General features: G+C 32.3%; 2 protein-coding genes across 3 annotated transcripts in view; one reads left to right on the top strand and one right to left on the bottom strand.

The window, feature by feature from the left end:
* The window catches only part of LOC108998836 (uncharacterized protein At3g06530), a 36018-nt gene extending 32240 nt beyond the window's left edge, over positions 1-3778 (bottom strand). For both annotated transcript variants that reach the window (XM_018975545.2, XM_018975547.2), the window contains exons 1-6: positions 3470-3778; positions 2471-2684; positions 2263-2358; positions 2058-2175; positions 1811-1984; positions 669-839 (exon numbers count right to left, since the gene is read on the bottom strand). In XM_018975545.2, coding sequence (XP_018831090.1) covers positions 669-839; positions 1811-1984; positions 2058-2175; positions 2263-2358; positions 2471-2684; positions 3470-3629 — 933 coding nt within the window. In that variant the 5' untranslated portion in view covers positions 3630-3778. The remainder of the gene's footprint in view (positions 1-668; positions 840-1810; positions 1985-2057; positions 2176-2262; positions 2359-2470; positions 2685-3469) is intronic.
* An 8053-nt stretch (positions 3779-11831) lies between these two features.
* LOC108998846 (WD repeat-containing protein WRAP73) lies at positions 11832-17498 on the top strand. The gene is made up of 6 exons (XM_018975567.2): positions 11832-12233; positions 13480-13968; positions 14367-14588; positions 14679-14751; positions 15905-16015; positions 16809-17498. The coding sequence occupies exons 1-6, from the start codon at positions 12117-12119 to the stop codon at positions 17177-17179; spliced, it is 1383 nt and encodes a 460-aa protein (XP_018831112.1). The 5' UTR covers positions 11832-12116; the 3' UTR covers positions 17180-17498.
* Positions 17499-17904: the final 406 nt, after the last annotated feature.

Here is a 17904-nt window from a genome sequence, read left to right as displayed (position 1 = left end):
ATAAGTAAAGAAACCTTTTAAGTCACCTTTATTAATTCTTTTTAAGGCAAAGCAAGTTGATTCTAAATGTAAGGATGCTGACCTGTTAAAGTTAGTTGTCATGCTTTCCAGTATCTAATATTGTCAGTCTCCAGAAAATATGTACTTAAAAAAAAGCATCGCACTAGTAATGTCATAATTGCTTCAATATCTATGCATCGGACAATGGGCAACTAAAAGAACCCTTTTTTAGGGGCATCACAAGGGTGTTGATAATTGAGAACTTTGTTGAAAGAAAATAAAATAAAATGTCAAGAAAAACTCCCATTGATTTCTACATGCGACATATCAAATTGACAACCAATTCAATGGAATAGGATGTACAGTTGAGGATCTCAAGCAGTCATTGATTTATAAATCACTTTTAACAACATATTTGCAAAATAAAATAAGCCATCATAATATCATTTGTTTACAACAATAAACAAAAAGGTTTCATATAATAGTAATTACAAGTATAAAAGAATGAAATGAAAGTCTAATTTGATATACACATAACACAGTGAAAAACCAATGTAACATAAGAAGATTATCACAACTTAGTAAAGGATACTGCATAAGTGCAAAAAAATGACTGATGTTTCTAAGCTTATGTAACCGGAAAGTTAGCTGCCTACAAAAATGATCACCTGAACAAGGTTGATCAAAGCCATAAGTGACAATCGAAACCATTGCAAATCAGCTGACTCTTTTGCATCCTCCCGAGCAATCTCAGCAATTGATCGAATCAAACTCTTGACAAGTTTAGGTGACAGAGCAACTTTATTTGCAAGTAAACCGACAATCATCAAAGCACCCGCCTACATATAAAACGGTAAGAGTATACTTGATATTATGAAATAATCGTCATCTTCATCCACAGAACTAGAGTTTTTTTGTGGGAGGTAGGAGGGGATAAGAAGCAAGCCAATCAAAAGTGGATCCACCTTGCCTTAAGGCAAGTATGCAGCCAAATTTAACAGTCACATGAAGAAGAAGAAGAAGAAGACTACATTTGCAACTAAGAGACCAACACAGTGAAATATTCACAATATTGAAAAGATAAGAACAAATGCCTGTAGTAGAATAGATGACTTATACTAAAGTGTTCCTTTCAACAGAACCAGCATAAAATTTTGCTAGCCTTGTACAAGCTACTGGAGTAGCATGTTTTAGTGATTGACTGCAATTGCATGTCTAACAGGAGTGGGAAACAGTCAATTGTCTTTTGCTTCACAGTGATACCTAGAATTCTTTGTGATTCTAATTGGATCTGTTTGGGTTAAATAGGGTTACAACTTGACAGTTGGTGGATCTATTGGCATGCTGGAAAGGTCAAGCCAATAATTTTCATAGTGAAACATTATGGAAATGATTGCTTTGTTGGATGTGGTGCATTTAAAAGGAAATAAATAATCAAAGTCTTGAATAGTGAGTGGATGGTAGAGGATCTCGAAGATTTATTCCTTGATTCCCTTTATTTTTAGATGAATGTTTATTTTTGCTCTATTTCTATTTTAGGCTTTCTTGCTCTTTTTTCATTTTATGTTTAGTTGCATCTTTGTATACTCCATGTATATTTGGGTAGCACCCTCATGGATTTCTCTTAGTAAAATTTTAACTTGGTAATAAAGAAATGGAGATGTGGAAAAAAAATCCATATATGTTGATTAGAACTAAAAAACCCAAGATGATGATGAAAGCTCCAAATCATTGCCTTGCATTAAGCAAAAAGATGCTTAAAATAGCAGAATCTACTTGCATATAAGGATATTGTGCCTTTGAGCCTCACCCTGTGATCAGGCCCTCTTCTTTTGCCAGGCTGAAGTCCAGAAAATACAAATGGAAGGATTCTCTTTACAATGTCATCATCCAGATTTGTAATAGAACCCACAGCCTCAACAACAACTGCTGTGCAAAAGCTGATCATGAACCTTGAAGGCTGATACTTTTTAGATGGAGATGCCTGTAGTAAAACAATTCAATAATATGTCTCTAGAGTAACTAAACAATAAATTACATCAGAAGTGAAAACTCACATAGTTGCAAATAGCCTCTAAAACCCCGTTATCCCGAATACATTGCTGAACTATAACCTTTCTAGGCGGTGGTGCACCTGAGGCTTTCACACCATCAAGAAACTTCCATTTAGTGTTTCTACATGCCAATGAGTGAAAATATCAGATTCCCTTAATAGGACTTAAAACTTTGTAAAATAACGTGTAATTATCGTAACTTCCTAACCTTGTGTCAATTAACATCATTATTCGAACAAATGCATGGGTGTCATGGTATGGCAAAGCACATAAAATCAACTCCTCAAAATTGAAAACATGAACCCTGCAAATCCAATATATGCCACATTAAGAACATGCATAAAAAATAAATAAATAAATAGATGAGCAGTACAGCACGAATATAATGAGGCAGCAATGGTTGAAGAAGTGCTCACACATATCTGCGTATCAAGTACTCAAGTGTCTTTAGCGACGAAGGAAGTTGAAAATGACCCGATAATAACCGTAAATACGAACTGATTGAAGCATTAATACGATTGTTTAACTCTATGGTCATCACCTCTCTATCCAATTCTCTGCTTCTATGGCTGAACAAATCATTCTTGTAGTTTCTGAAACGCTCATCTATGCCTATAAGAACCTCCAAACCTGAAAAATCAAATAACAAATACACAATAATAGCTATCTGAAACTAGGACAGTAAATGGAAAAAAGTGTCCGTACTCTTGACTTCAGCTGAGTAAATTATGAGCAATAATCCAAAAGCTATTAAAATGAAACATAATTTGTAAATTTATTTTGGTAGCTCAAATTATTTTAGTAATGTTTCATTCGCAAGGAGCTGGATGAGAAGAAACTCTCATGTCCGGTTCTGTAATAAAGATGGAATTGCTCCGAACACCGCGGGATGAGGCAAACTTTGCTCTAAAGGAAAGGGCAATCCATTTCGATAAGAAAAAGACCAATAACCGGCTGCCGGAGAGAACTCCAGAAGAAGGTGGACGTAGGAAGAGGAAAGATCGAAAGAATTAGAAGGAAGGAAACTCTATCGACCGGTCTCGGAAGCACAGGTTCGCAAATTAGGATATGAAGAAGCGATCGCATTAGAGCCCAAACCGCAAAAGGAAGGAGATTCGACTGAGCCTAACAAACATAAAAATTCCTATATTTATTTTCGCAATTTTTTCATATAACAAAAGCTGGATCTTGTATCATTGCGTCCCAATCTTTCAACCAACTCAAATGAAAAACTTTCACTTCCATTTTCTTTCTCGAAAGAAAACCTTCTCCATACAAAATTCTTCATAGCTTCAACCTTTCCCAAGCACATGTTACCGGTTAAGGGGAACAAACTACTAATATCCTCTACAAACATATTTTCCAAAGAGCAAAACAGGAAAGACTAGAGGGAAATTCGACTAAATTGAGCAAACCTTGTAGCGCCGTGGCCAGTATGGTATCAACATCGATGTCGGCAGCTTCCTTGGGATCGAAGAGAATAGACGGCCGAGTGAAAGGCCTCTTAAGCGGCTGCGATTCTCCCTGTCTGAACGACTTGATTATCTGAAACTGCGCGGCTATGGAGGTAGCCATTAAATTTAAGCAAAACAAAAAGAACAAAGACAAAACTGGAAGAAGAGCCTTCGGAAGCTGCCGGATAAATGAGAAATCCTCGATGGCGCAGGGGAGAGAAAGAACCGCGCTCGGGTTGTGTGTGTGACTTAAACCCTAAAAGCAACTCTTTAAATGCAGGGTTTTGTTTGTTTTGTTACCAGGTTTTTGGCCCAGTCGGCCTCTTAGGGTTTATGTTTTTAGTCCGTCAATCTACGCCCCAAAAAATATTTTCCGTTATTTTATGTTGAAAATGATTGGCGAAAATTGTGTAAATCTTTTTAAAATATTTTTGAAAAATAAACATTGAGAGGTATTTTGTATTGTGTTATGTACGCGTGGGTATTCATAAATTTTAAATCTTTAACTTTTTTATTTATCATTGACTACTTGTTACAATTTTTTTAAATTTTTAAATAAGATACAAAAAATAATACTATTTTTTCAATTTTTAAAATAAAATTTATATTTAAAATATAAAAATTATATTTACAGTCATAAAATATGCAAGCGTCACACACACATTTTTGAAATTGAAAATTCTATACACCATACTATCATCCTACTTTTATCTCACTAAATATGATGTGGCATATTTATCACTATTAATTGATCGTTTATTACTTACTCATTTATCATCTAATAGTGATGAATATGTCATCTACCACTTAATATGATCAAAATAAGATGAAAATGTTGTGTATAGCATTATTCAATAAGCGCGCGCCACTTGCACAACCCATAATTATATCTAGCATTACTTTAAAAAATAATATTCATACAAATTTTTAATTTTATAATAGTTTTATTCAATTTTTTATCAATATTTTCCTAAAATTCAATAAAGTAATTTAACTCAAATTATTTGACTAGTATTTAAAAATATATTGAAATATTTTAAATATCCTAATGAACCCTTAAACGTGCCAATGAGGAACAAAAGGATGAATACATGCAAGTGTGTACGAGCATATGCACTAGGCTTCTGATTTCAAAAACGGCAGCATTCGAAATTTGCATGTCAACGTGCATTTTCTTGAGAGGAATGGTACTCAGCTACCTACACCGCACAGGATTTGTGTTTTATTGATTTATTTTATTAGTACTAAAATAATTAAATTATTCTATTCATTATTCTCGTACCATGTACTCGTTAAAATAAAATAAAAACTATACTTGTTAAAATAAAATAAAAAATAGAAAAGATAAAAAATAGAAATAGATATATAATGTAAAGATGATGAATATAACTATTATTTTCTCAAATTCCGTTTAAATAGTGAGATGAAATAAAATGATTTTATATGAAAGTTTAAAATTAAATAAAATATCGTAAAATATTTTTTTAAGATTTTAAAAAATTGAATTATTTATTATATTTTATGTACAAATTTATAAAAAATTATAATAATAAGAAAAGATGAGATAAAAATATTTATGTATCTAAACGATACCTAATATATTTATAGATTCATGATTGAGTTCTTGGTTGTTGATCGACCTCGGTCACAAACAGCAACAAGTAGTGTTTGAACGTACTGTACCATCTCAAGTTCTCAACAAGCAGTGTTTGTGTCAATTTACTGTTTCCCCTTGCAACTATTAATTATTAATGTTTTATTATGATGTAAAATATTTTATCATTTTATTTTGAAATTGAAATTGAAATTTTAAATTTAATAATTTTAAATTTTGTTAATTACACTTAACATTTTTCTTTCATAATCCATTCTCCTAATATTAAATGAATAATAGAATCATAAGAGTATTGACAGTGACTTAGGTCCAAGTCCAAATTTTAGTTTTTTTGAGTTAAAATTCCTGCATTAGACTAGTCAAATGAATATTTGTAAAACTTTGAGTTACATTAATTTATTGTCATTATGTGGAGAGTCACTGTAGAATGACCAAATTAATATTTTATAATTTTCTCATCCAACTATATCTCTCTTTTAATATTAATACAAAATATTAAATATTAAATACAAGTGTATTTACAAAATATTAAATTTTAATATTAATACAAGTTTATTTACCAAATATTAAATTTTTTTAAAAATTATTAAAATATATAATATTATATTGCTATTTTGATTTTAAAATAACTAATTTAATATAGATTAACCTCTTTACAAATTTTAAATATGGTCAAAATCTCAAATTCTAATAAAAATTTAGACTTAATAATGACCAGCCAATACTCTAAAAAGTAATATATAGCTTTTACATTTTAACGCAATGTCATGCAATGACAAAAAGTGAAATTAATAAGCTTACTAATTGCATTTATCGTAAAAAGTAGCGTGAATCCACTGGTCTCACAATGGGAGGTATTTCCTCTCCTAAATTTTTCCATGATTGAGCAAATTACCTGTATGGACAAGAGTGTCAATACAGAAAAAAAAAATGTTCCTAGACTGATTTTCTTAGGGTCATACCTTTAACTTTACATATCAATTTTTAAATTGTTTATTTATTTGAAGTAAGAGATAATTCAAAAGCGATGAAAAGCACAATAATAACAAAAAAATTTTACTATATACAAGCAAGTTTGCATACCAATCTGAATATTAATGTTGTTGTTTTCATATTCTAAATTCAAATTAATATTGTTTTCAATAAAATCTACTTTCTGACCAATCATATTGAATGAGTGCGTGTATTAGTACGCAAAATCACTTACAATTAAATTTTTTCATAACAAAATGAGATGTAAATAGAATTATTTTTCATTTAAAATGGAAAAAATCAAAGGGTACGTCATACGTGTACCTTATATTTCTGAAAAATATAAAAAATGTTCTATATTTTGTATTTAAGTCAAATGTTCAAATACTTGTATCAATCAAGCTTAGGAGAGTGGGGTCGAACTCATAATCTCCAATTTGGAGATGTGGATGTTGTGCCACAGGGTCACAGGCCGTTGTCAATAATCTCACAGTTTAGACCTCTATTATTTAAATGAATGGAAAATAATAACGTGAGAAATTAGATATTGTAGAGAACACTAGATTTCCTTAACAATACAATCCAAACAACCATTAATGGAAATCTTCGTATCAACCATTTCCACGCCAATTTGGCTAATTCCCATGGGATGTATAGAATAAAAAGAAAATCATATTTATAATTTGTATTAAATAATTTAATTAATTCAATCAGAAACTAGTACCATATATTTATCTATTACTAGCAGTAGGCAACGTCCAAGGGACGTTTGCCTAATTTTCTTTTTTATTTTTTTTTATTTAGTGATTGAAGAAGTATTTTTTTAATAATTTTGTGAATTTTTTATTTTTTTTAAATGTTAATGATGATTAAAAAAATATATGAAAAAAAGGAAAAGAAAAATAAAAAAGTGAAATATACATTCAATGTATATTTTTAGGTTACTTCTTCATTAGTTGTAACAGTTCTTTTTAGTTAATTAAAAATATTATCATATTTAAATTATGTTAAAACTCTAATTATTTATATTGTTATACTTTTTTAAAAATATTTAACAAAATTTCATCATTTATTTAATATTCAGTAAAACTTTATCTTTTATTTAATGATGAGAAATTAGTATTTTATAAATTGAAGTTAATTTTAAGTGTATGATATAATATTTAAAATTTAATTATCTATTTTATGTTAGTTTAAATCAATATTTAAATTTCTACTGTTAGATTAAATCTGAAAATTAAATATGAGGGGTTGGAATTTAAAACTCAAAAACTAATATTTTTTTCTACTTTTCTTTTTTTCCTCTCTCATTCCTCACACACGATTGTGGTATTACGTTGCACATTGACATTCACAAAAAAAAAAAAAAAAAATCATAATTACTGTTTATAAACAGTGACAAACGGCAACAAAATCATGCGAAAAAAAATTCTTTACTGTTCATTAATGTTTATAGATTAACAGTAATGAACAGTAAATTATACGCTCTTTTAAGTATAGACAATATATAAGTGGCTGTATAGACAATATATAAGTGGCTATGAAACAGCTCAAATGGAAATTATTATTTTCTGTTAACTTTCTGCTAAATCTTTAACAACGTCAACTTGCTGCAGCAACCTTCAAAACAGTGATTCTTTTGTCCTTTAGTCATTATTACTTTTTCACACAGTTTTTACTTTTTTCGTTGAGTGTTGGGATATTTTGCCGGTTATGTCTACACCATTTTCATGAATTTTCATTGTATACTGTCTCTAAATGTTTTTTCTCTTTTACAAGTTGTCAGATTGTGATATTGGTGCGCTAACCGCAGCTAGTCATGTTTTGCTAGTTATGTCTACACATTTTTATGTTTTTTCTATGCTGTCTCTGAATGCTTTTTTCCAGGTTGTCAGATTGTGATATTATTGAGATTTCTAGTACACTATCGCAGCTGGTCTCTATATGATGCATTTTCTCTTCTGTAGATTGGGTGCATGAGTATAGGAAATTATGCCTATTACATTTTTTAATTTTGAAAAAAAAATGTAAAAAACAAAAAGGGTGCCCGCTACATGAGAAGAAAAAAAAAACACATAAAACATTAAAAAAAGTTGTAAAAAAAAATCATTCAAAATCTAAAAAACATATAAAAAAACACAAAAACTATTAAAAAAAATATCCTTAATCAGTGTATAAAAAAGCTTCATCATTACTGGAAAAAAATTGAATCCATACATCTATTCTGCTCGTTCATGGTCCTGTTATTACACTTTCCTATGAAGTAAAATAAAATACATGTCAGAGAAATTTTTAAGTAGAACACATCTAAGTGGATAAAAAAAACTGTACAAAAAAACTTGACTCCATTAATGAAAACAAAAAAAATAATCACGCATGGTTTTAGGAGTTTTTTTTCCATATATAGTTTGTGAGTTTTTATTTTTTCATGTCTGGCTTAGTTGGTTTTGTTGTTTTTTATATGTGATAGGTCGCCTAGGAGGAGAGGGGATATTGCACTTTAAAAAATAATATGTTTTGAGAGGATAAACCAAGCCACTTGACATCTATACAGCCTAATATTTTCATAAGTGAAACCAAATCACCTAATATTCCGAAACTGAGGATCAAGCAAATTATCATATGTGAATAATTGATTAAAGTGTTCATTTTTAGCAGTATTTAGAGGTGTTCATCTTTGACAGTGTTCGGTATTCATCTTTGTTTATCCGAATTGATTATAATAGGTGTTCATCTTTGGTAGTGTTCGGTGTTCAATCTTTTTTGTGTATTTAACTTATCATCTCTTATATTTTCTTCCATCTTTTTCTTTTACTAGTTTTTAATATTTATTGTCGATTTATTTTCAGTTGCTTTCCAATTGTCTAAAGTGTTTTTGGCTAGAGAGTTTCAAAGCATAAACTTTATGGCATTTGATCATTGTGAGTGCATGGTTATTTAGTATAATATTTTATGAAGGTCAATGCAATGTTTTTTCTATTTTATTTTTGCTATAAACCTCAACAGATGTTTATATCTTTGAAGATTTTAACCTCAACAGATGTTCATATCTTTTTCCTTTTCTTTTGTTTGCTATGTCTCCAAATTTATTGTTTTTTGTTTCATCGTTACTTTGTTTTTCTATTATGAATATATATTTGAAGAGATGGTGTGCATATATCACATATTATCTTCACCAAAAAAATGAGGATATACTAACAGCCAAACATGTGACAATCCCAGAAACACCAACTTCATTTTATGAAATGAAAGTTCCACACCCTCAACCATTCTGCTATTCCTTTCATTCCAAAGCAAAAATAAATATCATTGGGCATCTATTTGCCATTCTACTCAATTGATAAAACAAATATTAGTAAATTTCACTCTCAATCCACATTAAAACCAAAGTGCTAATCTGAAACTAAAAAAGAAAAAGAAAAAAGTTGAAAAACTCACGTTTTTACCCATCAAAACTCACTATCCATTTGATAAAAATAACAGGAAATAAAACATATATCTTCCCCAACTATTCAACATCCAGCCAAAAGGTTATATCTTGTTCATAAACAAAAATCGAACTATTATATAGACAAAATCTTCCATACAAAATTTGTTGTCAGTGTACTTCAAGAGCAAACCATGGATCAAATTATCCATTTAAAAACATACAAAATAAAAATAAAAAATTAATACAAGAAAATATAACTTTGAAACCACCAAAAACTTAAAAAAAAATTAAAAAGAATGAGAAATAGAGGGCATATTTAACCTTTTGGAAGCAATGTTTCGCAAACTGAAATTCATGAAATCCATGATAGAGATAATCACAAAAATCCTAAATTTCGGATTAAAAAATAATAAAACAAATACATTGTATCATCTACCACATTTGACATTTCAAAGTAATTTCAAAAACACAAAAACAACTTACCATGGGGAATCGAAGATAGTGAGGGTGAGGTGAAGCCGAGGGTCTATGCGTGATAGCACTAGTAGGCTGCGTCTAGCTTATGTGCGACGATGGGAGAGTGACACAGGCAAGAGTACCGCGGCAGCGGCGGTAGAGCAAGGCAGAGACGAGAGAATGAGGCGGCACGGCGAGACAGAGACGAGAGAGTGAGGCGAGGGAGTTGAGGAAGGAAGTGAAATGGAAAATAGGTGTGCGGCGCGCGCGGGGGAGGGGGGAAGGAGAAAAAGATAGGGTTTTTCCTTATTTGTGACAAAACGGCAGCGTTTTGAATGAGGGGCTTGGATCCCCTTTGGCACACGGGCTGGGCCCTTCACACACACCCCCAGCCCAACAATAATAAAACTTACTCAAACACTACACACAACCTCCCAATACAGAAGGCCCAATCCGAAAATCAAGATAATATATAAGAAGAAAATACATTAATACAAAATACACAACAATTTTTGCAATAGTAAAATAAAAATAATAAAAACGATAATAATAATAATAAATTAAGATTAAAGAGCCAATAATAATATAAAATATTATTAAAATTTTGAAATTTATATCATATACTATTGTGACGCAGGAGGCCCAATCTGAAAAATAAAAGTAATATATAAGAAAACACCTAAATACAAAATACACAATAACTTTTATAATAATAAAATAAAATAATATAAAATACTAAAGACCCAAAATAATATAAAAAATTATTAGAAAATTAAAATTTATGTAATATATTATTGTGGCATAGAAGTCCCAATTTGAAAAACCAAAATATATAAGAAAACACTTTAGCACAAAATATACAACAACTTTTGCAATAGTAAAGTAAAAGAATTAAGATGATCATAATAATAATAAAACCTTGCATTCAAAGAACATGCATAGCAATTTAATTAAGAACATTGCATTCAAAGATTTGTGTTAATTTACAAGACATCAATTTTTAGCATATTTGTTATTTAAATTTTTATTAATCATGGAAGACTATTAAAAATTTTCTTTGCATGAATATATGCCATATATAGAAAATCTTATGGCACAAGTTTCGCAAAAAGAATGGATGATTGAATTTTTAGTAAACCCTAATCGACTCAACCAACAGCATCACAAGAATTTTAATGTCGTCTCTATTGATGCAGTACAAGATGACACAAAATTATGCATCATAGTAAAAATATCAAATGACTCATATTTTGAACTAATGTTTTATTGGGTTTGTTGCTAAAACTATCAATATTATAAATGTGTGTTGGTTTATGTTATATTTTGAACTAATGTTTTTGTTGGGCTTGTATTAAACTTATCGTAAATAACTTTGCTAAAACTATTGATGTTATAAATATGTGTTGGATTATGTTATATTTTGAATTAATGTTTTTATCATCTAATTTATGCAAACATGCAATTATTATACTCTAATTAACTATCACTACCCTTAAATATTTGTTAGATTTTTTTTTTCTATATGCTTCAAATTATTGATTAAATTCAATTTTTTTATAAAATTTATACTATTTTTTCAAAATAATTATTTTGTCAAATTAGGCACGTTGTTTTGACCTGGTATCATTACAATTCTCTGAAAGTTTAATACAACAATCTTTTGTATTGTTTTGATTAAGAGATGATTTTAGATAAATTAAATAAAATATTAATTTTTTAATATTATTATTAATTTTAAAATTTTAAAAATAAATTATTTATTATATTTTATATAAAAATTAAAATAAATTATAATAATAGGATGAGAAGATTATAAATTATTATCAATCCAAACGAAGGATTTATGAATTATGAGATCACTCAGAAAGCAAAAAGGTAAAAATAAAAAGATAAATCTGTTTTCGCAGAATCTCCCTCAAATTTGAAATCACACTCCCAAGTAAGGAAAATGATGAAACTCGAATCCTAGAGTGGAGATACGGTCCTCGCACAGATCTACCACTCGCCTCTGAAACGCTCTGTACTCCAGTTGCAGTGTTTAACTGAACCATGGACTAGAGGTTTCATCGCACACATTGTGTACTTGCCCTCGGCATTGGATCTATGAACTTGACAATCCTCTGACTTAATAGAAGATGGAGTTCACCGAAGCTTACAAGCAGACGGGGCCCTGTTGCTTCTCGCCCAACGCACGCTTCATAGCCGTCGCCGTCGATTATCGCCTCGTCATCCGGGACACTCTCTCCTTTAAGGTGTGTTTATATGCATATTTTTTTCACTGAATTTAAATGTAATTGGTGTTTTGTGTAGTGGTTATATGGCTGCTGCCTTCAGATATAATCGATCCCTTCAAGACGAATGAAAATCGATTTTCTGTTTGGTTTCTGGGACAATGTAGGTGAAAATTTAGATGATAAATTCATTTTTTGATCTGCGGATCTCGGATAATATGGTATTTGACAGCTTAATTTAAGCTCAGAGCCCTGCTTGGCTTAGCCAGATAATATTTTTACCTTCTATAAAAAGAGAAAGAGAGAGTAAGAGGATGGAGTTTGTGCGTGTGAACTGATGAAGTTTTTAATCGCATGATGTCTGAACTTGCATGACCATTTACGAATTGCATTGACATTATGCAGCGAGTTAAAACCTGATTTGGGTCTGAGTATGCAATCTTACATCATTAGAAGCGATGTCTGGTTTAGGAGTTGGACATCGGATGTGAACTTCTTAGGTCTGTATTTCCAAAACTTCAAATTCTATAGTACGATGGGATGGTCTTATAAGTTGATAACTCTGCATAAGTGAACAAAAGGTGCAACGGGAGTTTTCTGAAGAATTGAAATTTGCACGTGGCGAGCTACACAAGACAAAAGTAATTAATCTTTAAAACGTACTTCTGTTGATGCCCTGATTTAGAGAGCGCTTTTAATTTCTGAGGATCACGGTAGCAATGGTTTTAAGAACTACCACCATTATATTAAATCGTGAATTAAAATTGATTTATTTTAGTGATCTTGGTCAAGGTTTGGAAGTTCCAAGGTCATCAGACTTACCAAGAGCAGACTACTTTGATTCAGTATCTCATTTGTACACATTAAGGAATTCAGTCTAGTTTCTGTCTCTTATTTGCACATGACAAAAGGTTCTCTTTTGGAACTATCTAATTGGATTGTCAAATCATCACATGCGTTTTTCGGAGCACACTTAGTTTTGTCATAGGCATTGCAGAGAATGGTAATGATTAAGGGAAAAAAAAGTCTTTCATCACTCTGAGTGACTAGTTAATTCATTGTGTAACAAATCTGTAGTGGTAGTAAAATAAGCCCCCTGAGAGTGATTATGAATATTAATAGTAAATGCTCAGAACTGTTCCTGAATCTTTGCTTTCTACGAACTTGTTCATTGCAATCAAGAATTCCCCTGACTTGTTGATTGAGCATCTAAATGAAATTTGGATTGTATCTAGGAGATGAATCTATCTTATAATTTCAAATGCAGGTTGTGCAGTTGTTTTCATGCTTGGACAAGATAAGCTATATTGAATGGGCTCTTGATTCTGAATACATTCTTTGTGGTCTCTATAAAAGACCAATGATACAGGCATGGTCATTGACCCAACCTGAATGGACATGCAAGATAGATGACGGCCCTGCTGGTATTGCTTATGCCAGGTGGAGCCCAGATAGCCGGCACATACTTACAACTTCAGATTTTCAATTGCGGTTAACTGTTTGGTCACTAGTGAACACAGCATGTGTGCATGTGCAATGGCCAAAGCATGCTTCCAAGGGTGTTTCTTTTACCCAAGATGGTAAATTTGCAGCAATTTGCACACGACGTGATTGCAAGGACTATGTGAATCTGCTGTCTTGTAATTCATGGGAGATAATGGGTGTTTTTGCTGTTGACACGTTGGACTTGGCTGATATTGAATGGTCACCAGATGATAGTGCTGTAGTTATCTGGGATTCACCTCTTGAATATAAGGTAATGATTGATATTGATTGATATAAGGTAATCTACTGTCTTTTTAATTGTTTTTTTTTTTTTAATGTATAGCGACCACTTTTTTCGCACTTTATATTCTATGGGTTCTGTAACTAAAGTTTGAATATACTGATTGATATTGGTTGGATGTAGTTATTCATTTTAAATACAAATGCCAGGCTACTAAATTGTTAAAACTTTGAACATCTTTTTGCAACTATTTAGCAAATAAAACTTGTCGCATAGGTGACTGGTAGTGCATCTATGCTACCAATACTCAATTATCTCCTATTTTATGGCTAATTAATGCATTAAGATGTTTGTTTATTTTGCCGTTTTTATTTGCAACTATTCTTGCTGAAATGTCAATAGCTTATGGTTGGTTTTGTTTGATACAGGTTCTAATTTACTCTCCAGATGGGAGATGCCTATTTAAGTATCAAGCATACGAAAGTGGACTGGGTGTAAAAAGTGTTTCATGGTCTCCTTGTGGCCAATTTCTAGCAGTGGGTAGTTACGACCAGATGTTGCGGGTTTTAAATCACCTAACTTGGAAAACTTTTGCTGAATTTATGCACTTGTCTACCGTTCGTGGTCCTTGTGCTGCTGCTGTGTTCAAGGTATTTTTTTTTTTCATTCCCTCCTATGCTGCCAAAACCAGTGATGGTCGATATTTTGTACCTATCTCACCTTGTCTCATAAAATTGCAGGAGGTAGATGAACCATTGCTACTTGATATGTCTGACTTGTGTTTGAGTGACGATTTTATACACAATAATCATGGTAAGCATGAAATTCGTTTTCTGAAAAGTTACACCGCTATTCATTTCTATGCTTGTGGCCTCTTATTTCATCACCTCCTTAATTCGCAATCTGTTCTGAATAAAAGAGTCGCACAACTTATTAATAAAAAAATTGTACACTGAAACAGCATTAACAACATGTTTTATAGGCTCAAATCAACAACTAAAGGACACTTGTATTAATTCCCAAAATCCAATATACAATTGTCTAGGCTTCCTTTTTATGCTCCTCTTTGGATGCTCTAATTTAAAATAAAATAAAAATTGCCAGGTTGGTTGTAGCTGGCCAGCTATGAATCATGGAGAATGCATTGCTAAGATTGCTTAATGTCAGTGGGGAACATGAAACTTGGAGTGAATGGTTTTAAATTGAGAAGGCAATGTTCTGTTCATAAGGCAGCAAGTTTAATTGGAGTAATCAAATCTGGCACATGTGGCAAACATGGATGGCCTAAAGCTATATGTTCCATATTCATCCAAATAACTGAAATAAAGCTAATGCATTTGGAGTCTTTCAGCACTTTTTAAGCCACCCCTCACCATAAAACTCTCACTAGCACCAAATAATATATCCTCGGTATCATTGGCCTTCAGCATTGCTATATGGTATAGAAGAGAATCAATACATGCACCTCCTAACTTCCACCGGTAAAGAAGTGGTACAGCTGCCTCCAAGAGAGTAAGAGCAGGTGCCCACTTCATTAAGCAAACAATAAAACTAGGAAAGACGCCCACACCTATAAATTTATTGTGTTTAAAGATCTTTAGTGGTGGGGAGGCCCTGGCTGCCCCCTATTCGGGCATCGCTTGAAACGAAGTGATATCTTTAGTTTTGTGGCATTCGAGAGGGTTTTGCTTGTGAGGGACACTAATTTGCTTAAACTTGATTTTAATGCCTTAAGTGTCTGAATTCAGAAAGGGAAATAAAATATGTTATTTACATATGTAAGTAATGTTTCCTACTTTATCATAAAATCTCTCTTATTGCTCTGTTTTAAATTGTTCTGCCACTTTTTAAATACTGTACCTCTTTAGGTTTCTACATAATAGATTCATGAGTTGCTACTTGGTATAAACAATTGAATTTTTCAATCATTTGATGAGGCCTTTTCCCCGTGTTCTTTATCTTAAAGACAATGCTTCAGAAGGACACTTCAGAGTTAGGTACGAGGTTATGGAGTTGCCCATCACTTTGCCTTTCCAGAAGCCTCCTGCAGACAAACCCAATCCTAAACAAGGAATTGGTAAGCATCTTCTTCCTTGTTTATTATATAGTTGAAATAAATGCAAGTTTTTATGATATTCATTTGATGCAGTAGTATCAAATCTAAGGATACAGTGTTAGGAGAGTGTTGTAAATCGGGCTGACTGTGTTCAAACAGTAGTCTCATAAATATATTTAAAATATGTATCTGTAAATTAAGATGAATATTCCTATATGCAATTTTAGTGAAAGTTGACATTGGAAGATTCTTTGGCACTATGGTTGTTAGTGATGAACTTTCAGAGTTTTGGGGTTCCAGATTCTGGGATGCAATTTTGAGGTTTTTGTATGAAAAGCACATTATTGCACTACAGAACTTGAGCAAACAGTCTCGATCGCCTGGGGATCAAACCCAGATAACCAAAATAGACAGTGGCTGACTGGTTGTCCAACAAGATAACAAGTGGCTGACCAGTTGAAACATGTAGCGTGGCAAGCAGTCAACTGAAAAGCAATGGGAGTAGCATTGGAATTCCTTGCCGGCGGTGGGTAGTACTTTCTGCTATCCGGAAGGGATGTTGATAACCGGTTTTCTCTGCCGATAAATGGGTCCTTTATTTTTTCATCAAGGATTAATGAGTTCTTTGTTTATTTATAAGATGTATTAAGATATAAGCAACTCGAAGGCAGAACTGTCTGGTGAAACTTCCTGCCTAGAATATCAAGTTTGGATATGGTTTAATAGTGATGTAAATCTGTTGGCCCTGTATGAAGGTTCAATATACACTATACAGTATGAACCATATGGCTTAAGCGCAAGTTTTTTGTTGCAGGTCTTATGTCATGGAGCAGCGATAGCCAGTATATCTGTACTCGCAATGATAGCATGCCAACTGCTCTCTGGATATGGGACATTTGCCACCTTGAACTTGCTGCTATCTTAGTGCAGAAAGACCCTATAAGAGCAGCAGCTTGGGACCCGACATGCACACGACTCGTTCTTTGCACTGGAAGCCCTCACTTGTACATGTGGACCCCTTCTGGAGCTTACTGTGTGAATGTCCCGCTACAGCAGTATACCATAGCCGACCTGAAATGGAATTCAGATGGTAGCTGTCTTCTCCTCAAGGATAAGGAGTCATTCTGCTGTGCTGCTGTGCCTGCACTTCCAGAATCTAGTGATGAATATGGTTCAGACGAGTGAGGTTTGTTTCTTCCTCTGGTATAGATGACTCGGGCACCTTCCATCATTTGAGCTATTCTGATCCCTCTCTCTCTCTCTCTCTGCATTCTAACATACCCAGTTTGGAGGCTTTCTATGTGTGGTAGTTAGGAAACATACTGACAGTCTTGTAGTTGCTACTATGACTTTACTTCGACTAGTGGTGCCTTTCTTCTTGTTGGGTTGATGGGAGTGTAGATGTATTTGTTGTTATGTAATTGGGAGTATAATGACATACTTTGTCGGGAGTACTGTAACCATCCCTGTATTATATATCGGATCTTTATCTGTTGGGTCTTTATGTTTGGTATCATTAGCACATTGCCACTCTCTTTGGCAATTTATCCTTAGAGTAATATAAATATATAACTGTTCTAAGATATTCTTAGACTATTTTACTTCTCTTCACAAACTATTCACTATTATTTCACTACAAGCAACAAATTATTTCATTACTATTTACAAATCATCTTATATACTCTTAGCATCCAAACAAAACTTTCTTCTATTCCTCCAAGTCTGTTAGACTCGGGATGTGTTAGTAGCATTTGCATGCTCCTCGAGAAATTATACAACCTGGATTGACATGTACAATTTTACACTGATGAAATGGCCAAACGATGTACAATTTGGGATGCTACAACCTATAATAATTTCTTTTTTTCCTCCAAAGGTAAAAAAATCCACTCTAATCCCTTAAATCTATT

This window comes from Juglans regia, chromosome 11 (assembly GCF_001411555.2).
Source record: "Juglans regia cultivar Chandler chromosome 11, Walnut 2.0, whole genome shotgun sequence".
NCBI lineage: Eukaryota > Viridiplantae > Streptophyta > Magnoliopsida > Fagales > Juglandaceae > Juglans > Juglans regia.
Note: the sequence above shows the minus strand (reverse complement) of the source record. Positions and strands in the feature narration are given on the sequence as shown.